At 44.2% G+C, this 22,714-nt stretch overlaps 1 protein-coding gene across 1 annotated transcript; it reads left to right on the top strand.

Annotated features, from left to right (window-relative positions):
• The first annotated feature begins 18,030 nt into the window (after positions 1-18,030).
• LOC123096831 (pentatricopeptide repeat-containing protein At3g24000, mitochondrial-like) lies at positions 18,031-21,639 on the top strand. The gene has a single exon (XM_044518604.1). The coding sequence runs from the start codon at positions 18,445-18,447 to the stop codon at positions 21,214-21,216; it is 2,772 nt and encodes a 923-aa protein (XP_044374539.1). The 5' UTR covers positions 18,031-18,444; the 3' UTR covers positions 21,217-21,639.
• The last annotated feature ends 1,075 nt before the right edge of the window (positions 21,640-22,714 follow it).

Genomic DNA, 22,714 nt, shown 5'->3' on the forward strand with positions numbered 1-22,714 from the left:
ATTGACATCAATTGATGGGCATCTCCATAGCCCATTGATTAGTCGCGTCGATGTGAGACTTTCTCCTTTTTTGTCTTCTCCACATAACCCCCATCATATTATTCTATTCCACCCATAGTGCTATATCCATGGCTTGCGCTCATGTATTGCGTGAGGGTTGAAAAAGCTGAAGCGCGTTAAAAAGTATGAACCAATTGCTCGGCTTGTCATCGGGGTTGTGCATGATGTGAATATTTTGTGTGGTGAAGATGGAGCATAGCCAGACTATATGATTTTGTAGGGATGAGCTTTCTTTGGCTATGTTATTTCCATAAGACATAATTGCTTGGTTGGTATGCTTGAAGTATTATTGTTTTTATGTCAAATGAGAGACTATTGCTTTGAATCACTCGTGTCTTAATATTCATGCCATGATTAGATACATGATCAAGATTATGCTAGGTAGCATTCCACATCAAAAATTATCATTTACCTACTCGAGGACGAGCAAGAATTAAGCTTGGGGATGCTGATACGTCTCCATCGTATCTATAATTTTTGATTGTTCCATGCCAATATTATACAACTTTCATATACTTTTTGGCAACTTTTTATACTATTTTTGGGACTAACATATTGATCTAGTGCCTAGTGCCAGTTCCTGTTTGTTGCATGTTTTATGTTTCGAGAATATCCATATCAAACGGAATCCAAACGAGGAAAATACGGACGGAGAATATTTTTGGAATATTTGGAGAATTCTGGAAGAAGAATCAACACGAGACAGTGCCCGAGGTGGCCACGAGGCAGGGGCGCGCCCCTGACCCTCGCGGGCCACCCGTAAGGCGGTTGATGCCCTTCTTCGGCCGCAAGAAAGCTAATTTTTGGGGGAAAATCACGGCGAAGGTTTCAATCCAATCGGAGTTACGGATCTCCATATATATACGAAACGGTGAAAGGGCAGCAGAACAGAACGCAGAAACAGAGAGAGACAGAGAGACAGATCCAATCTCGGAGGGGCTCTCGCCCCTCCCACACCATGGAGACCATGGACCAGAGGGGAAACCCTTCTCCCATCTAGGGAGAAGGTCAAGGAAAAAGAAGAAGGAGGGGGGCTCTCTCCCCCTCGCTTCCGATGGCGCCGGAACGCCGCCGGGGGCCATCATCATCACCGCGATCTACACCAACACCTCCGCCATCTTCACCAACATCTCCATCACCTTCCCCCCTCTATCTACAGTGGTCCACTCTCCCACAACCCACTGTACCCTCTACTTGAACATGGTGCTTTATGCTTCATATGATTATCCAATGATGTGTTGCCATCCTATGATGTATGAGTAGATTTTCGTTGTCCTATCGGTGGTTGATGAATTGCTATGATTGATTTAATTTGCTTGTGGTTATGTTGCTGTCCTTTGGTGCCCATCATATGAGCGCACGTGTGGATCACACCATAGGGTTAGTTGTATGTTGATAGGACTATGTATTGGAGGGCAAGAGTGACAGAAGCTTCAACCTAGCATAGAAATTGATGCATACGGGATTGAAGGGGGACCAATATATCTTAATGCTATGGTTGGGTTTTACCTTAATGAACGTTAGTAGTTGCGGATGCTTGCTAATAGTTCCAATCATAAGTGCATAGAATTCCACGTCAGGGATGACATGCTAGCAGTGGCCTCTCCCACATAAAACTTGCTATCGGTCTAGTAAAGTAGTCAATTGCTTAGGGACAATTTCGCAACTCCTACCACCACTTTTCCACACTCGCTATATTTACTTTATTGTGTCTTTATCTAAACAGCCCCTAGTTTTTATTTACGCGCTCTTTATTATCTTGCAAACCTATCCAAAAACACCTACAAAGTGCTTCTAGTTTCATACTTGTTCTAGGTAAAGCGAACGTTAAGCGTGCGTAGAGTTGTATCGGTGGTCAATAGAACTTGAGGGAATATTTGTTCTACCTTTAGCTCCTCGTTGGGTTCGACACTCTTACTTATCGAAAGAGGCTACAATTGATCCCCTATACTTGTGGGTTATCAGTCATCACCGGGAGTGGTCCCGATTGTTGTCACTTCGGGGTTGCCGGATCATAACACATAGTAGGTGACTAATGACTAGCAAGATAGGATCAAGAACTCACATATATTCATGAAAACATAATAGGTTCAGATCTGAATTCATGGCACTCGGGCCCTAGTGACAAGCATTAAGCATAGCAAAGTCGTAGCAACATCAATCTCAGAACATAGTGGATTCTAGGGATCAAACCCTAACAAAACTAACTCGATTATATGGTAAATATCATCCAACCCATCACCGTCCAGCAAGCCTATGATGGAATTACTCACGCACGGCGGTGAGCATCATGAAATTGGTGATGGAGGATGGTTGATGATGACGACGGCGACGGATTCCCCTCTCCGGAGCCCCGAACGGACTCAAGATCAGCCCACCCGAGAGAGATTAGGGCTTGGCGGCGGCTCCATATCGTAAAACGCGATGAATCCTTCTCTCTGATTTTTTCTCTCCCCAAACGTGAATATATAGAGTTGGAGTTGAGGTCGGTGGAGCCTCAGGGGTCCCACGAGGCAGGGGCGCCCCAGGGGGGTGGGCATGCCCCCACCCTCGTGGAGAGGGTGTGGCCCCCCTGGTGTTGATTCTTTCGCCAGTATTTTTTATTTATTCCAAAAATATTCTCCGTGAAGTTTCAGGTCATTCCGAGAACTTTTATTTCTGCACAAAAATAACACCATGGTAATTCTGCTGAAAACATCGTGAGTCTGGGTTAGTTCCATTCAAATCATGCAAGTTAGAGTCCAAAACAAGGGCAAAAGTGTTTGGAAAAGTAGATACGATGGAGACGTATCATGCTTTCCGTAAAATGCTTGCCAAATATGATGTTAACCATAGAATTGCATCACCTTATCTTCCTCAGTCTAGTGGTCAAGTTGAACTTAGCAATAGAGAAATAAAATTAATTTGGCAGAAGACTGTCAATAGGTCCAGGAAGAATTGGTCTAAGAAATTAGATGATGCACTTTGGGCTTATAGAACAGCATATAAAAATCCTATGGGTATGTCTGCTTATAAAATGGTTTATGGAAAAGCTTGTCATCTGCCTCTTGAGTTAGAACATAAAGCATATTGGGAACTCAATTATGATTTCAAACTTGCTGGTGAAAAGAGGTTATTTGATATTAGCTCATTAGATTAATGGAGAACCCAAGCTTATAAAAATGCAAAATCATTCAAAGAAAAGGTTAAAAGATGGCATGACAAAAGAATCCAAAAGCGTGAGTTTAAAGTCGGAGAATATGTTCTTTTGTACAACTCTCGTTTCATATTCTTTGCATGAAAACTCCTCTCAAAATGGGAAGGCCCATATGTCATCGAGGAGGTTTATCGGTCTGGAGCCATCAAAATAAATAATACCAAAGGGACTAACCCGAAGGTTGTCAATGGGCAATGAATAAAACATTATATCTCAGGTACACCCATTAATGTTGAAAGTAATATTATCCAAACTTTGACACCGGAAGAACACATAAAATAGTCCTTCTGGAACACTCTAGAATCGTGAAAATAAGGAGGTATGTGATACGGTAAGTACACAGACTCCGAAAAATCAGCGAAAATATTTTTTATCAGTTTTGGAATATTTAGAAAAATAGGAAAATAAGAAACTTCCAGGGAGCGTACCGTGGTGGGCACAAGACACCAGGGCGCGCTAGGCTTGCCTGGCGCACCCAGGTGGGTTGTGCTCACCTGGGACACCTTCTGGACTCCGTTTTTCTACCGTATGCTTGTTCTCCAAGATAAAAAAATCTATATATACTTCCCGAAGTTGTTAACCACCGTATTGCAGAGAAATCCTCTGTTCTCTTTTCTTGCTGTTTTTGGTCAGATTTATCAAGCCAGGCATCATGTCTTCCTCCTCCTCCAACAACATGGAAGAAGATGCTTGGTTGATGAAGTTCGAGCTGAAGAGGGAGGAGCCCATGGATGCCATCAAGGGAGACAAGGGCAAGAAGGCTACCGTAGATCCATCCTCAGTGGCAGAACAAGCACTGCCAGCAGAGGAGGAAGAAGAGGAAGATATCCTTAAGCCTTACCTCACTCACCTTACTCCTGCTGAGATTGAAGCCTTTCGTATCATTGAAATAGTTCGCATACAAAATAAGTATCTTGCAAAAATATTCTGCATCAAGAGCATATCATCCATCTCCGGAGCGTCATCCGTCGATTGGAGAATCTCTTGATCCTTAAGGACAGGATCACTTCATCACCACCATCATCTTCTTCACCACCAAAGGACAACTGAGTATCGGGTATGGGCACTCCCCTTGGCTTCCGCCAAGCTTGGGGGAGGTGCCCCGGTATCGTATCATCCCACTATCTTTTTACCTTTACTTATTTTAGTTCGATCTTTTGCTTTAGAAGAATAAAATTTTAGTCCGATCCTTTCTTCTTTGAGAGTTTGCTTAGTTATCTATCCTTGTAATCGTGTGCAAGTTATATATTAAAGTTTAGTTTGAGTTTTTCTTTCTTTACTTTCATGTTGCAAATAAAAGAAAAGAAATAAGAAAGAAAAATATAAAGGAATTAAATAAAGGAAAGGAAATAAATCAAGAAGATCATGTACTAATCTTATGGTAGGTGATGACACCACATAAGGAAAAGTATAAGTAGAAAAATTTAGTAGAGATGGACAAACATAGCATAAGTCAATGATGAAACTCATGAAAGAATTAATAAGGGAAGAGAAGATTCACATATAAATATACACTACTGGGGAAAAGCCTAGCGGTAGCGCGGGTATTTGGTGTATCAGTAGCGCGGGGTACCGCGCTACTGATACGGCGCTACAGCTAACATGTATAAGTAGCGCGTGTTGCCCCACGCTACTGCTATACATGGCTAGCAGCAGCGAGCTTTAGTTCAACGTGCTACTGCTAATAGCTGCAGCGCTTTTAACTTGGGCGCGCTACTGGTAAGAGCACACTGCTGCTAACTTTTTTTCCCTTGCTACTATTAGTTTTATTAGTTTTTGTTTTTTTCTGCATGTTTGTTTTGTATTTGAACAGGCTTTATACAATAATCTTTAGCATATCATACACATACAAATGTAACCATATCATCAAATCATGTCATCATCATAATCATCATCCAACACAAAGTGGTCTCTCGTCATCATCTCGAAAATAGCGATACAAGTCTCGATTACTTGCAACTACATCGTCATCCATCTAAACAATGATATACGTGAGAAGAGCTATCACTATGAGCGGAACTATGCAGTACATGAGTTCGTATCCCTCTATCGCATTAGCGGAACCTAAACTAACTACTGGCTGTCGCTCGGAAACCGGAAACCGGTACACCTGGGCCTGACACTCCGGCCACTCATCGTATACTCCTGGTGTTGCACTTGTTCGTCATCGATGATCTATGCACCTGCATCATCACATGAGTCGATGATATGCAACATACATAGTTGAGCAACAGAAAGAGACAGACTTGGCAAAAATAAAAGCAATATATCATAAGCATAAATAACAAAGTTCATCGTACCCAAAATGCCCTAACGAGAGTGATCTTCGCTAGTTGAGGAGGACGGTTTAATTAAACCACAAATAAAGTTTCGTCGTGCATAACTCAAAGTTTCGTCATTCAGAAAGTATGGACTAAATGGACACATTGTCAATCACTCCAACATGTCGTTCCATCCATCCAAGTCAGGGAGATAGTCCCCGAGCTTAGTGAAAGGCTTCAGGTCAAGACACTAAGCGGCTACGCGTGTTCGGATGTCTTCCCGCGACATTTGCCCTTCCTCGTAGAACAGACCTGCTTTGTCAAGGACCTCCTTCATGATGACTTGGCAAGTTCACGCTGGATGTGATAGAACTCACCTCGAAGTCGATGATCCGGGATATCTCCTACGTTCTTTGCCCATTGCAGAATATGGGCATCGCCGAATTTAGGTGACATGCGAAGGTTCTGCTGATCCCGTGTGTACTCCAGCATGTGGTGTAGGACATAGAATCCATCACTAAGAGTATCACTCGGTTGCTGGATGTAGCAGAAGTCGGTCTTATGGCCGAAGGCGGGCCTGCCGTCCCTTTTCTTCTTGTCCTTGACCTCTCCACCCCGTGCGCCATAGTAAAACATAGCACTGTTGAGAACATACTTGATGTGGGTGTAATCCTTTTTGTTCATGTTCTTCGACGAGTCCAAGTAAAGAGCGTGGGAGTATCAGGGGTAGAGGATGATGAGGACGGCGCGCCCGCCGCTGCGCAAGATAAGTACACCTCAAATTAATTAGCCTCCACCGTGCAAATGAATGATTGAAATCGAAGGAAGGATATCCGCACGGATGACTTAGACAGGATGATAAGGCACGAGAATCGCCTCCTTGTCCTTATTGGCAACCATGAAATTGGCGATGTAGTCCCTCGCGTATTCACGGTGCTCTGCGCAGACTACCAAGAAGCTCTCGTGCATGAAGTACAGGTCAGCGACACACATATAAGGTATCTGCTCAATCCCGATGATGTAGTTCATGTACAAGGCATAAAGGCGGACAAACGTAAAATACAGCTTCTTCAAGTGAAACATGTCGAAGATGTAATCGAATCGAAGGAAGAACTTGTCCGCGGCGCATGTGTGGACGTACAAACTTTGTCGCGGCACGTTAACCACATAGAGTGGGTATCCTGGATTTTCCGAGGCGATGAGGCTTTTCTCTCTCCGCAGCACATCGTCATGAAGTCTCCTTAGATCGCCGTGTGTGGCCTCTAACGCTGCCTTAGTTAGGATTGGTTCACCGGTGATATGCCATTTTGCGGCACCGGGGATAGGTATACGGGTTGAACCCGAGGCTACTGAGGCGGCTGGATCATAGAAGCAGCTTTGTTGCCTTTCCTCGCTCTCTTCCTATGCTTCTTTGGTACTGGAAGGTCGTCTATAATGCGTTCAGCCTCCGGAGGCGGCAATTCAGGCGCCGACTCATGACGCTCAAACCCCGAGTACTCATCATAGGCGCCAGTATTGAGATACTGTTGAGTGTCATCGTCATCCTCATCCTCATCTATGGTGACGTAATCAGCGACTAATGGAGCCTCTTCCTCACCCCGTCCGCTATCACCCAGCACAACAGCCGACGCTAATTGGGTAGGTGGGGTGTTGATGTTCATACCTTGCTGAGGTTGCGTGCTCGTGGGTGTGCTCCCGGCCGCCTCCAGACAAAGCAGACTCTTTGGCCACAACAGGACCCACCCATTGCAACCACCAAGCTGCCACGGGGTCTCGTCGTCATCCCCCCTAGTACCGGAGGAGCCAAATTCTTGTGGCCCGGTTTGACACTGACCACGGAAACCTTGAAGACGTCAGGGGGGATCGGTCGGTTGTGGAACAATGGTTCCTTCGGCTTCATTATCGTCGCCTTCCCCACATCCACCTTCTGGTCGCCGATGGTGTACAATATGGTGCACGGGGTTACGTCGGCCCGCAAAGAAATGTCTGCGATGTGAGACATCCGAAAGGCAACGGAAATGGGAGATTATACATTTATTGAAGAGGGCCGGTGTGACAGATATCGTGAGAGCGTTGAGCTCAGCCAAAGACGAAGCACCGCCGAGCACGTCCGGTGCCGGAGCCGGTGCCGGAGCAGGTGCGAGAGCAGGTGCAGGAGCAGGGGCAGGTGCTGGTGCAATGCTAGTCGAGCTGCTCCCGAAGAAGTCAGCAAGGGGAAAGTCTGCTGCATTTTTTTTTCTGGATTTTGCCTGCCCCAATTGAAAACGGCCGGAACCAAGACAGTAGACATATCTTCAATCACCTTTTTGCGGCAGCTACCGCTGTTGCCCCTGTCTCAAATGAATTCTTCTCAACCGCAATCTCAACCTTCTTGTTGATGTTTTCTTTAGTTAACCTCCGTCTTTCCTTTCTCTCCTCCGTGGTCTCACGGTACTACTTCTTCCACGTGGCGCCGTCTCCGACACCATGCACGCATCCATAGAACGGCCGAGTGTCCATCGGGAGTCCTTTCAATATGTTCAACGCCCGGTTGAATGGAGTGTCCCACTTGGGCCTCGCCAACGCCTCAGACGGCGAGTCGCTTTCGACCGTAATCCTGTGTTGCTCTCTCTGCAAAAGGAACAAGGATCATTTACAAATATGACTAACGTGCAGTTGAATTGATAAGAAACTAAAATTACCAGCAGTCTCATGAACTCCGTCGTGGCCGGGTCCGTCTCGAAAACCTACTTGACTGAATCCCAATGGTGTCGTGCCTTGAGGATGTCACGCTCCTCCGGGATTGTGAAGTCCGCCAAGGGGTCTGGGATGCCCAGACTCCCGCGTTCCGCGTCCTCCTTGGCCCATATGGACCTCTTCCTGCCGTAACCATGGCTTCCGAGGTGGTGGCACCCCATGTTCCTCTGTTGAAGCCCCTCCATGTACTTCGACATTTTTTTGGTAGCTTCGGCCTCGCAAGCCGCCTTGAATATTTCAAAGTGCTCTTCCGTGATAGTCGGATTATCCTTTACAATCTCGGAGTAGGGTTCCTTTTTGTTGACGATCCGATGTTTCACCCTTGCTTTCCAGGCGGCCAACGCGTCGCTAAACTTGGTCATGGCGTGTTTATTTATCTTCTTCATTGCCGGGTCCTTATCTGAATCTTTATAATCCTTTTCATTCCGGCCCAAGAACAAGAATATCTGGTGCAACTTCTTGAGGAGGGAGGGCCTCATATTATCTATCTTCTTTAGTTTCTCATCGTTGATGGTGGCGGTTGTCCGTACGATGCAGTCTATTTGATTGCCGTAGCACGATCGCGCTTCCTCGGGCGCTATTGGCTCAAAAATGCCGTCGTCCATCTCTGTGACCACCAGTCTAGTAGTCATTAGCTGGTTTGGGCGCCGTGGCCTCTTTGCTTTCGGTTCTAGACCGGCTCCGCTAGTCTCGGCGCCGGTCTCAGTCTCAGCGCCGGTCTGCATGTCGGTATCAGTCCCCGATACGATAAGTGGGCCCAGCAACAACATCCGTTGATCGTCGGCAAGGCTCATAAATTCGTCTGGAGCCAGGTAGACGTCGTCGCAATCACCAGAACCCTGTCCTTCATTGTTGCTAGCCATGTTTCCTACGATTAAATCTAGTCAATTAATTCTAGACCTAATAAAATGAATAATGACATAAAAAAGGCCTATGTTTTGCAGGAACGTTGACTCCTTCCCGGTGCGGCAAATCCCGGGAACTCGATATGTCCTAGTTTGTAGCACAAGTCATGCCGAAATTCACGGAAAATTTTGGCATGACCTTTGCTAAAAAGTGGACAAATCGAGTTATTGAAATTTGCCGAAACGGAAATGAATCGACATTCCGGCAAAACATAGGCCACTCGGAAACTCAAGAAAACATTTGCCAGAACGGAAATGTTTGACACTTCAAGAAAATATACACAAACCTAATTAACATCTAGTTAAACAAACTCAATTTAAAAACTAAACCCTACTGAACTAATTAACATCTACACTATCTACTACTTAACATATGTTATTACCCTAACTATAAAACATCTACTATTAACCCTACTGCCCTAGTTAACTAGTACCACCACTACTACTAATTAACATCTAGTACTACTACTACTACTAAAAAACATTATCTATGAACCTTACTACTAATTAACATCTACTACCACTGCTAATTAACATGGCGGAAGAAAATGCAGAGAGAGAGAGAGGAGGGGTGGTGGGCTTACAGAGAGGGGAGAGATGGTGGCGGGGAGGTGCTCGGCGACGGAGGCAGGGGCGGGGAGGGCGGGCTCGGGCAGCGGCGGTCTTGGGCGGGCTCGGGCGGCGACAATGAGGTCGAGGGCGGCCTCGGGCGGCGGCGGTGAGGTTGAGGGCGGCCTCGGGGGGAGACGGTGAGGTTGCGGGCGTCGACCTCGGCAGGAGACGGTGGCGAAGTAGGGCGACAGCGAATTGGGGAGTCGGCGGCGAAGTGGGGCGAGGGATTTGGGGGAGAAGTGGTGGCCGGGGGGAGGGAAACCGCTGGTTAAGTCAAAAATAGCGGTAGCGCGTTATGGAAACACGCTATAGCTAAGTTAGCTATATCGCTTTTCAGAAAACGCGCTACTGCTATGCCTTTCTCTTTTTTTTCCTTTTTCATTGATTTTTCTTTACATTTTATTTTTTTCCTTTCTCCTTCTTCTATTTCTTACATTTTCATTTACTTTTCTATTTGCTTTTCATTTCATTTTATTTTCGTTAGCAGTAGCGCCTTTCTACGTAAACGCGCTGCTACAAAGATATTAGCAGTAGCGCTGTTCCTACAACATTGCTACTACTATGTTTAGCCTATCGGCTTAGTAGTGGGAATTTTAGTAGTAGAGCTTTTATCGTTAGACGCGCTACTGCTACCTATGTATCTGTAGCGCGGTTATCCTCAACGCGCCTCTGCTATTTAGCAGTAGCGAGCTTTTCTAACAAGTGCTACTGCTAAAGTTATGTGTATAAGGTTTTCCCTAGTAGTGATACTATCCTAGAAATCTTTTGTGATTGTGAGCCTTCATTAAAATATTATATGCCAAAATTGTTGACGTTGGACAAGGAAGACAACTTAATGGTTTATGTTTGTTTATATTTGCATAGAAGTCATATTGTCATAGATCCTTCAACATGTGATGCTTGCCCCTATCTTTGCTAGCCAAAAATTCTGCACTAAGTAGAGATACTACTTGTGCATCCAAAAACCCTTAAACCCAAATCTTATTTTCAAGTGTCCACCATACCTACCTAGGGATTGAGCAAGATCCCTCAAGTAAGTTGTCATCGGTGCAAAAAGGCAATAAAAATTGCTTCTAAATGTGTGAGATCATTTAGTGTAAGAGAAAACTGAGCGTTGCACGAACTTGTGATGGTGAAGAATAAAAGCGACAGACTTCATAATAAAGGTCGCTATCACAAGGGGCAATATAACGTGACGTTCTTTTGCACTAAGGGGTTGAGCATACAAACAAATAAGCGCATGGTAACCTCTGCTTCCCTCTGCGAAGGGCATATCTTTTACTTTTATGTATTTACTTTTATGCAAAGAGTCAAAGTTTTCCTTCTATTCCTTTTTATTTTTCTCCTTTGGCAAGCATCATGTGGTGAGGAAAGATCTAGGCATATATGTCCAGCTGAATATAGATAGCATGAGTTATTATTGTTAACATCACCCTTGAGGTGAATACGTTGGGAGGCGAAACTATAAGCCCCTATCTTTCTATGTGTCCGGTTGAAACGTTTTGCTCATGTGTACGCGGTGAGTGTTAGCAATCATAGAAGACTATATGATGGTTGAGTATGTGGACTTGCTTAAAGGCTCCGATACATGACCCTTCCTGGAAAGATGATGAATTGTAGTTGCAAAGTTGACTGAGAACATAGTTTGTTGGTTTTTAATAGAGTTTTTGCTTTATACTTCGATTGTGTGATGAATTGTCACTTATTCATGAGAATTCTATGATAAAAGTCTTATGTTTAAATTTGTTGTTGTTATAATAATGAACATGATGCTTCTATGTCCGTATTTTGTTTTTACCGACACCTTTCTCTCATAATATGCAAGGTATACACAAAGAGGGAGAATTTCGGCAGCTGGAAATCTGGACCTGGAAAAGCTACGTCAAGCTACCTATTCTGCACAACTCCAAATGAGCTGAAACTTCACGAGGATTTTTATGGAATATTTGAGAATTATTGGAGCAAATAACTACCAGAGGGGGCCCACCAGGTGGGCACAACCCACCTGGGCGCGCCAGGGAGCCCAGGCGCGCCCTGGTGGGTTGTGCTCACCCAGGCCCACTGCTGGTGCCCATCTTCTGGTATATAGGTCATTTTGACCTAGAAAACATAAGGAGAGGACTTTCGGGACGGAGTGCCGCCGTCTCGAGGCGGAACTTGGGCATGAGTACTTTTGCCCTCCGGCGGAGCGATTCCGCCGGGGGAACTTCCCTCCCGGAGGGGGAAATCATCATCATCATCACCACCAACAACTCTCTCATCTTGGGGAGAGAAATCTCCATCAATATCTTCAACATCACCATCTCATCTCAAACCCTAGTTCATCTCTTGTGTTCAATCTTGTTACCGAACTATAGATTGGTGCTTGTGGGTGACTAGTAGTGTTGATTACATCTTGTAGTTGATTACTATATGGTTTATTTGGTGGAAGATTATATGTTCAGATCCAATATACTATTTAATACTCTTCTAATCTTGAGCATGATTATTATTTGTGAGTAGTTACTTTTGTTCTTGAGGTCATGGGAGAAATCATGTTGCAAGTAATCATGTGAGCTTGATATGTGATTGATATTTTGATGGTATGTATGTTGTGATTCCCTTAGTGGTGTCATGTGAACGTCGACTACATGACACATCACCATATTTGGGCTTAACAGAATTCATTGTGGAGTAGCAATTAGATGATGGGTTGCGAGAGTGACAGAAGCTTAAACCCTAGTTTATGCGCTATTTCGTAAGGGACCGATTGGATCCAAAAGTTTAATGCTATGGTTAGAATTTATTCTTAATACTTTTCTCGTAGTTGCGGATGCTCGCGGGAGGGTTAATCATAAGTAGGAGGTTTTTTCAAGTAAGAACAACACCTAAGCACCGGTCCACCCACATATCAAATTATCAAAGTAGCGAATACAAATCGAACCGACATGATGAAAGTGACTAGATGAAATTCCTGTGTACCCTCAAGAACGCTTTGCTTATCATAAGAGACCGTTTTGGCATGTCCTTTGCCTCAAAAGGATTGGGCTACCTTGCTGCACTTTTGTTACTACTATCGTTACTTGCTCGTTACAAATTATCTTGCTATCAAACTACTCTGCTACTTACAATTTCGGCACTTGCAGACATTGCCTTACTGAAAACCACTTGTCATTTCCTTCTGCTCCTCGTTGGGTTCGACACTCTTACTTATCGACAAGAGCTACAATTGATCTCCTATAATTGTGGGTCATCATAGATCAAGTTGGCCAAACAAAACCCAAATATCGGAGAAGAAATACGAGGCTATAAGCAATCATGCATATAAGAGATCAAAGAAACTCAAATAACTTTCATGGATATAAAAAGATAGATCTGATCATAAACTCAAGTTCATCCGATCCCAACAAACACACCGCAAAAAGAGTTACATCACATGGATCTCCAAGAGACCATTGTATTGAGAATCCAACAAGAGAGAGGAAGCCATCTAGCTACTAACTCACGCATCATCGGAGAGGCACCAATGGAAGTGGTGAACCCCTCCGTGATGGTGTCTAGATTGGATCTGGTGGTTCTGGACTCTGCGGCGGCTGGAATTGATTTTTGTTGACTCCCCTAAGGTTTCTGGAATATTGGGGTATTTATAGAGCAAAGAGGCAGTTCAGGGGGCACCCGAGCTGGGCACAACCCACTAGGGTGCGCCTGGGCCTCCTGGCGCGCCCTGGTGGGTTGTGCTCCCCTCGGAGCACCCCCCAGGCGCTGCCTTGGCCCATTGGGTGTCTTCTGGTCCATCAAAAATCTCCGTGAAGTTCCGTTGCATTTGGAATCCGTTTGGTATTGATTTCCTGCGATGTAAAAAACATGTAGAAAACAGCAACTCGCACTTGGCACTATGTTAATAGGTTAGTACCAAAAAATGATATAAAATGACTATAAAATGATTATAAAACATCCAATATTGATAATATAACAGCATGGGACAATAAAAAATTATAGATACGTTGGAGACGTATCACATACCCCCCGATACTACCCACAGATTCATTAAAATAAGCAAACACCACATAGAAAACAAAATCTGTCAAAAACAGAATAGTCTATAGCAATCTGAAAACTTCGTATACTTCTATAACTCCAAAAATTCTGAAAAATTGGGAAAACATAGGAAATTCATATATCAATCTTGTGTAGAAAAATCAGGATTTTATCACGCTTCTATGATTTTTAACAATTCTGGCAATGGGCGCAAAAATTTCTGTTTTTCAGCAAGATCAAATCAATGATATACCAAAGTATCCCAAAGGCTTTACTTGGCTCAAACACTAATTAAAAAACACTAAAACACAACTACTATAGAGGTAATAATATGTATTTTCATAAAAACAGAAAGGAAAAATATTGGGTTGTCTCCCAACAAGCGCTTTTCTTTAAAGCCTTTTAGCTAGGCATTGACAATTTTAATGATGCTCGCATGAAAGATAGCAATTGAAACACGAAGAGAGCATCATGTAGCATGTGAAAAACAAGTTTAAGTCTAACATAATTTCTATTCATAGGCATTTTGTAAGTAAAAAAATTATCAATACAAGCAAAAACTAGGATATGCAAGGAAGAAGAAAGAAACAATAGCAATCTCAACATAACGACAGGTAGGATCATAATCAAATTCAACAACATAGATATCACATAAATTATTCTCTTCATGATCCACATGCATGCAAAGTTGTCACTCTTCCAAAATAGTGGGATCAACATAAAATAAAGTCATTACTTCTCCAAGCCCACTTTTATCAAAAATTTCATAAGATTGATCAATCTCCAAAGTAGTGGGATCATTATTTCCTAGAGTTGACACTCTTCCAAACCCACTTTCAATATTATTGCAAACATTATTATCAATATAATATTCATCATTAGGCTTAAACAAATTTTCAAGATCATAAGAAACATTATCACCCCAATCATGATCATTGCAATAAGTATGTAGCAAAATTAGCATCCCAAGCTTAGGTTTTGCAAATTATTAGCATAATTGACATTAATAGAATTTATAATAACATCATTGCAATCATGCTTTTCATTCAAGGAACTATCGTGAATCACTTCATAAATTTCTTCTTTTACCACTTCATCACAATTTTCAGATTCACAAATTTCAAGCAAAACTTCATAAAGATAATCTAGTGCACGCAACTCACTAGCAATTTGTTCATCATAATTGGATCTCTTAAAAATATTAGCAAGTGGACGAGGATCCATAAACTTTGTGCTTCTGATTTTCAATAAATACACAATTATTCCAAGCGAACAAGCAAACAAACCAAGTAAGACATAAAGGCAAACGAAAAGAGGGCGAATAAAAAGGCAAATATTTTTTTGATTTTCTGAAAACATTTTAGTAGTGGGGGAGAGGCAAACGAGAGGCAAATGACAAATAATGTAATGCAAGAGATGAGAGTTTATGGTGGGTACTTGGTAGGCTTGATGTAGAACCTTCCCGGCAACGGCGCCAGATATTCTTTCTGCTACTTCTTGAGCTTGTGTTGGTTTTTCCCTTGAAGAGGAAAGGGTGATGCAGCAAAGTAGAGATAAGTATTTCCCTCAGTTTTGAGAACCAATGTATCAATCCAGTAGGAGGTACAAGCAAGTCTCCAATCTATGCACCTGCATAAACAATCAAACACTTGCACCCAATACGATAAAGGGGTTGTCAATCCCTTCATGGTCACTTGCAAGGATGAGGTCTAACAGCGATAGATATAAAAGATTACTAAAACGTAAAACAAAAGAAAAGTAAATAAATTGTTGCGAGATATTTTTGGGTTTTTTGGTTTATAGATCTGAAAATACATGATGGAAAATAGACGCAGGGGGCATAGGTTTCACTAGAGGCTTCTCTCTTGAAAGAAAACATACGGTGGGTAAACAAATTACTGTTGAGCAATTGATAGAAAAGCGAAAAGTTATGACGATATCCAAGGCAATGATTATGAATATAGGCATCACGTCCGTGTCAAGTAGACCGAAACGATTCTGCATCTACTACTATTACTCCACACATTGACTGCTATCCAGCATGCATCTAGAGTATTAAGTTCATAAGAACGGAGTAACACCTTGAGTGAGATGACATGATGTAGAGGGATAAACTCAAACAATATGATGAAAACCCCATCTTTTTACCCTTGATGGCAACAATACAATACGTGCCTCGCTACCCCTACTTTGTCACTGGGTGAGGACACCGCAAAATTGAACCCAAAACTAAGCACCTCTCCCATTGCAAGAAGAACCAATCTAGTTGGCCAAACCAAACCGATAATTCGAAGAGAAATACAAAGATGTCAAATCATGCATATAAGAATTCAGAAGTGACTCAATAATATTCATAGATAATCTGATCATAAATCCGCAATTCATCGGATCTCGACAAACACACCGCAAAAGTATATTACATCAGATAGAACTCCAAGAATATCGAGGAGAACATGGTATTGAAGATCATAGAGAGAGAAGAAGCCATCTAGCTACTAGCTATGCACCCTTAGATCCGTGGTAAACTACTCACGCTTCATCGGAAGGGCAATAGAGTTGATGTAGAAGCCCTCCGTGATCGAATCCCCCTCCAACAGGGTGCCGAAAAAGGCCCCAAGATGGGATCTCACGGGAACAGAAGGTTGCGGTGGCGGAAAAGTATTTTCGTGGATTCTTCTGATGTTGGGGGAATATTTGGGAATTTATACAACGAAGATTAGGGTTGGAGGAGTCCTGTGGGGCCCACAAGCCAGGGGCGCCCCCTAGGGCGCGTCCTGAGGGCTTGTGGAGCCCTCGGGACTCTTCTGACTTCCTCTCCAACCTCTGTGGATGTCTTCTGGTCCAAGAAAAATCATCGCGAAAGTTTTATTCCGTTTGATATTCCTTTTCTGTAAAACTCAAAAACAAGAAAAATACAGAAACTGGCACTGGGCTCTAGGTTAATAAGTTAGTCCCAAAAATAATATAAAATAGCATATTAATGCATATAAAACATCCAAAACAGATAATATAATAGCATGGAACAATAAAAAATTATAGATACGTTGGAGACGTATCAGGGGGTAGTGGAGCCAATGGACCACCCGTCTCAAGATCCAACCTCATCATGAAGCCGCTGAGGCCGCAGAAGATTTCAAACTACCCATTGATCTTGGTAGGGTCTTTGCACCAGATTTTTGCCCTCATAGGAGCACCCCGCAGCCCACCCATATCCGGCCGCACGATTGTCAGTTCATCCACCACCACCGCGTTGCCTACGATCTGGGGGAACTCCTTGATGAGCGGGACTTGATGGAGCCGGTTGGGTATGCCCGAGATCCTTACCCAACATTCCTGTAGCCACGAGACGGCGTATGGTTCTATGAATGGCTCCCGCACGTCGGCTTTGTGCCCACCGATTGGCAAGGTAATCGTGCCACTCTTTTGTGCCATCCTCAATGCCTGCTTGGATGGGTACACCACCAAAAAACAGTTCCGGTGAATCATTGTAACCTGCCATTCCCACTCTGATTCCCACATATCCAATAAATCAAACCTAATCGACTCCTCGGAGGCATCGCCATCCGTGACCACCAAGGAAGCCGCATTGGCAGGAAGCTGGTCTTCCTCATCCACCACCCTTCCAGCAGGTAGAAGCCCTGATCAGACCCCAAATCCATACATGATGAGCTCTAGCTTGGTCAGACGTGTGGGACAATTGTTGGATGTGTGACCCTCCTCTCTACACACGAAGCAAAGCAGCGGATTCTTGCACTCGATTTGGTAATGACCATTATGCCCACACTTGAAGCACATAACTTCTGAGGTGTTCCGACCAGAGCCGGTCCTTCCTCCTGACTGCGCCCTCCGTGCCGACCGGGCAAGATCACCCTCATCGTCTCGCAGCCGCCATTCCTCATCCCCTCTCCATTGACTGCGATCTCCACCACCAGCCGAAGCCCCGCCTCCCCCATCGTGCCCGGTAGGCCGCATCTGACCCTGGAGGAGGCAAGCCCGGGGGCGGAGGTGGAAGAGGAGGGGAGTCCTTCCCACAAGATGCCGACCGCCGAGGGGACGCGGATCCACGCGTGTCGACGTCACCGAGCCGCTCTCTCGACCGCGACTCCCTGCGAGTCGAGAGCTGCGGGGCGAAGGGAAGCCCGTGGTCATGACAGTGGGCTTGGGCCTCCAAATTCGTATCCAGCTCCCTACATTTCGTCGACAGGCCGAGAAGCTAAACCGCGCAAAATCCGTTTCCTTTCTCTTCACCCTCTCTTTCTTTGGTCGCGACCAGGACCGAACCACGAAGCCGCCCGCCATTTTCCTAGCCGCCAAACTGGCTAGGCAGTCCTCCCGCGCTTGCTTCAACCGAGCAGCGCCGCGCCTCGCCGCCGCCACCTGCCCCTCCCGTCGCCTCTCCGCCACTGCGCAACCATGCCCTGTCGACCCATCTCCGCCTCACCCCTTCAACCTCCTCGCCGACCACCCGCACCCCGCGGTAGCCCAGTTCCCGAGCACCGGCTTCTCCCACCTCGCCGACACCCCGCGCCTCGCACGCGCCATCCACGCGACCGTCCTCCGCCGCGCGCTACCGCTCAGCGCCTTCCACAGCAACACCCTACTCGCCTTCTACTTCCGTCACCGCTCACCAGATGCCGCGCTCCACCTGTTCGACGCAATGCCGGACCGCACCCCGTCCTCCTGGTACACCTCCATCTCCGGCTGCGTCCGCTGTGGCCACGAATCCACTGCGTTCGACCTGTTGCGTGGCATGCGTGAACGTGCAGTTCCCCTCAGTGGCTTCGCTCTCGCCAGTCTCGTCACTGCGTGCGAGCGCCGGGACAAGGAGGAGGGCCGCGCGTGTGGAGCCGCCATACACGCGCTGACCCACAAAGCCGGACTCATGGTGAACGTGTACATCGGGACAGCGCTCCTTCACCTGTACGGCTCCCGGAAGCATGTGTTGGACGCACAGAAGTTGTTCCAGGAGATGCCTGAGCGGAATGTCGTGTCGTGGACGGCACTGATGGTCGCCTTGTCGTCAAACGGGTACTTGGAAGAGGCATTGAGAGCTTATCGCCGGATGAGAATGGAAGGTGTTGCGTGCAATGCAAATGCGTTTGCGACGGTGGTCAGCTTGTGTGGGTCACTTGAGAGTGAGATGGCTGGGCTTCAGGTATTTTCCCAGGTCTTAGTTTCTGGCCTACAAAGGCAGGTCTCCGTTGCAAATTCACTGATTACAATGCTTGGTAACATCGGAAGGGTGAAAGATGCTGAGAAGCTCTTTTATCGAATGGAGGGACGTGACACTATATCATGGAACGCTATGGTATCAATGTACTCACATGAAGGACTCTGCAGCAAATGCTTTATGGTATTTTCTGATATGCGTCGTGGTGGATTGTTAAGGCATGATGCAACTACTATGTGCAGCCTGATATGCGCCTGCGCCTCGTCAGATTATGTCAACATTGGAAGTGGAATTCATTCCCTGTGTCTCAGGGGTGGTCTGCACTCTTACATTCCCGTGATTAATGCCCTTGTTAATATGTATTCTACTGCTGGGAAGTTGGTTGATGCTGAGTTTCTGTTCTGGAGCATGGGCAGAAGGGATCTAATATCATGGAACACTATGATTTCGTCATATGTGCAAAGCGGTAATAGCATGGATGCATTGAAGACACTAGGTCAGTTACTTCAGACTAATGAATCTCCAGATCGCATGACATTTTCCAGCGCTTTAGGAGCATGTTCAAGTCCAGGAGCTTTGATGGATGGCAGAATGGTTCATGCCATGATATTGCAGTTAAGTCTTGACTGCAATCTACTGGTTGGTAATTCTCTCCTCACGATGTATGGTAAATGCAGTTGTATCCAAGATGTCGAGAGAGTATTTCAGTTGATGTCCACTCATGATGTTGTTAGTTGCAACGTACTTATTGGGAGCTATTCAGCGCTTGAGGATTGTACCAAGGTAATGCAGGTATTTACTTGGATGAGACGTGCAGGATTAAAGCCAAATTACATAACAATAGTGAATATCCAGGGTTCTTTCAAATCTTCAAATGAGTTACGCAATTATGGATTGCCCTTGCACGCATACACAATCCATACTGGGTTCGTAGCTGATGACTACGTTAGTAACTCTCTGATCACAATGTATGCAAACTGTGGCGACTTAGATTCAAGCACTAAAGTCTTCCGCACAATCATCAAGAAAAGTGTTGTTTCCTGGAATGCTATGATCGCCGCGAATGTTCAACATGGCCACGGAGAGGAAGGCTTAAAGCTTTCCATGGATATGTGGCATGCTGGAAATAATCTTGATCATGTTTGTCTAGCTGAATGTTTGTCATCCAGTGCAAGCCTGGCATCACTAGAAGAAGGCATGCAACTACATGGTCTTGGTGTGAAGTGTGGGCTGGATAATGACAGTCATGTGGTTAATGCTGCAATGGATATGTACGGGAAATGTGGAAAAATGGATGAAATGTTGAAAATGCTTCCTGATCCTGCCGTTCGACCCCAACAATGCTGGAATACATTGATATCAGGTTATGCAAAATACGGATATTTCAAGGAAGCTGAGGACACATTTAAGCATATGGTGTCGATGGGGCGAAAGCCAGATTACGTAACATTTGTCACTCTTCTCTCAGCTTGTAGTCATGCTGGTCTAGTGGACAAGAGTATTGATTACTATAACTCTATGTCTTCTGTATTTGGTGTTTCCCCTGGAATAAAGCATTGTGTTTGCATTGTGGATGTCCTTGGACGTTTAGGGCGATTTACAGAAGCAGAGAAGTTCATTGAAGACATGCCAGTCTTACCAAATGATCTAATTTGGCGTAGCCTGTTGTCCTCTAGTAGAACTCACAAAAATCTGGATATTGGGAGGAAAGCCGCCAAGAAACTCCTTGAGTTGGATCCTTTTGACGACTCAGCTTATGTTCTTTTGTCGAACTTATATGCGACAAGTGCAAGATGGTCCGATGTTGACAGACTGAGAAGTCACATGAAAAACATCAATTTAAATAAAAGGCCTGCTTGCAGTTGGCTTAAGCAGAAGAAAGAAGTAAGCACCTTTGGTATTGGTGACCGGAGTCATAATGACACAGAAAAGATCTACGCGAAGCTAGATGAAATCTTTCTGAAGCTCAGGGAGGTAGGTTATGTTGCTGATACCTCATCGGCACTGCATGATACAGATGAGGAACAGAAAGAGCAGAACCTTTGGAATCACAGCGAGAAGCTTGCATTGGCATATGGCCTTATCACTGTTCCGGAAGGATGTACAGTAAGGATATTCAAGAATCTTAGGGTCTGTGCGGATTGCCATTTGGTATTTAAGCTTGTCAGCATGGTTTTTGACAGGGAAATTGTCCTGAGAGATCCTTATAGGTTCCACCATTTCAAAGGCGGATCATGCTCCTGTTCAGATTTTTGGTGACATTAGTTGTGCACAAAAGACAGTTGATTCGATGTGTAGGACTGGTAACTGTACAGAGAAAATTGGTCGCCTGGCTGGAGCAAAAGAAGAAAAAAGGTTTTGTGCTCAGAATTACCGATCTCAGTATTACTGATTAATGCTATTGCTGTGGTACTGGCCTATTCCAATCATGGTTCTTGAAGAAATATACATAAATCGAAAGAAGCAAAGCTCTTGAAAAATTATATATTTGGGGCCAACACAGGTAAAGTTTTTAAGGTTACTATTTATCACTTTGATTATTCGCGAAGAAACCACACCAGGAATCTGCCTGTGTTCTTTCCGGAACAAATTATCTGGAACCAGCCAGCAGTAGACGATTCATGGCCTAATATTTTGTTAGTGCATACACTGAACAATGAAGATGAACGCCGCATCATGTCAGTTACAGTTCCTCCTTTGGGAGAATATCATATGGAAACCAACATTCGGTGGAAACCGGTGAAAACCACGAGAAAAGGATGTTTAGAAGTTTCAAATTTTTTTGAAAAAAATTTGGGATGTTAAGATGATGATATTTTATTACCATACAAAATTTCAGGTTAAAACACATTACGAGATGTGAGCTATGAAAAAGACAAAATCAGCATTAAATAGTGCTGAATAGTAATGTCACTATTCACGGCTGAATTTGTCTTTTTCATAGCTCACATCTCGTATTGTGTTTCAACTTGAAATTTTGCGTGACAATAAAACATCACCCTCTTAATATACCATATGTTTTTCAGATTTTTTTTGAAACTTTAAAATATGATTTCCACGAAGTTTCCATTGAATATTGGTTTCTGTATGATATTCTCCCTCCTCCTTTTCATCCTTAGTGTTGAAAGTATGGGCCCTTGATTTAATTATATGTACTATCGTCCTTTGTAGACCGCAGTTAGTTTCATGTGCACAATCAAGTATCTAACGATTAAACATGACATTTTAGACATTAATGTCCACATGGCCTGTAACGCCAACTTCCCAATCGATTGATTGAGTTTCCTGCAGCAACATTATATTGCATTGCATTTAGCTTTGTAGAATATGTAATTTGGATCATGAAAAATGAGTCTTGTCATGTGCATAACCACAGTGGTGGCAAAAGTGTGCCATGGTCCGCCCTGCCCAAAAGCAAAAAAATAAATTACATATGCTCAGTCCACTCACTAACCCGTGAGCAGCATGAATGAGATACTTTTCTGTCGTCATCCCGCCTGAATGCCGGAGAGAGCAGCTGTTGTTCGAAGCCCGAATGAACAGCCCAGTTTATGGACACCGAGAACTTATTTATTATTTTGTAGAGTCATATTTCATTAAAAATCGCTACATGATACTCCCTTCGTCTAGAAATACTTGTCATCAAAATGGATAAAAGGGGATGTATCTAGACATATTTTAGTTTGAGATACATATCTTTTTATTCATTTTGATGACAAGTATTTTCGGACGGAGGGAGTAGTAACATATTATGTTA

This window comes from Triticum aestivum, chromosome 4D, assembly GCF_018294505.1.
Source record: "Triticum aestivum cultivar Chinese Spring chromosome 4D, IWGSC CS RefSeq v2.1, whole genome shotgun sequence".
NCBI classification, from domain to species: Eukaryota; Viridiplantae; Streptophyta; class Magnoliopsida; order Poales; family Poaceae; genus Triticum; species Triticum aestivum.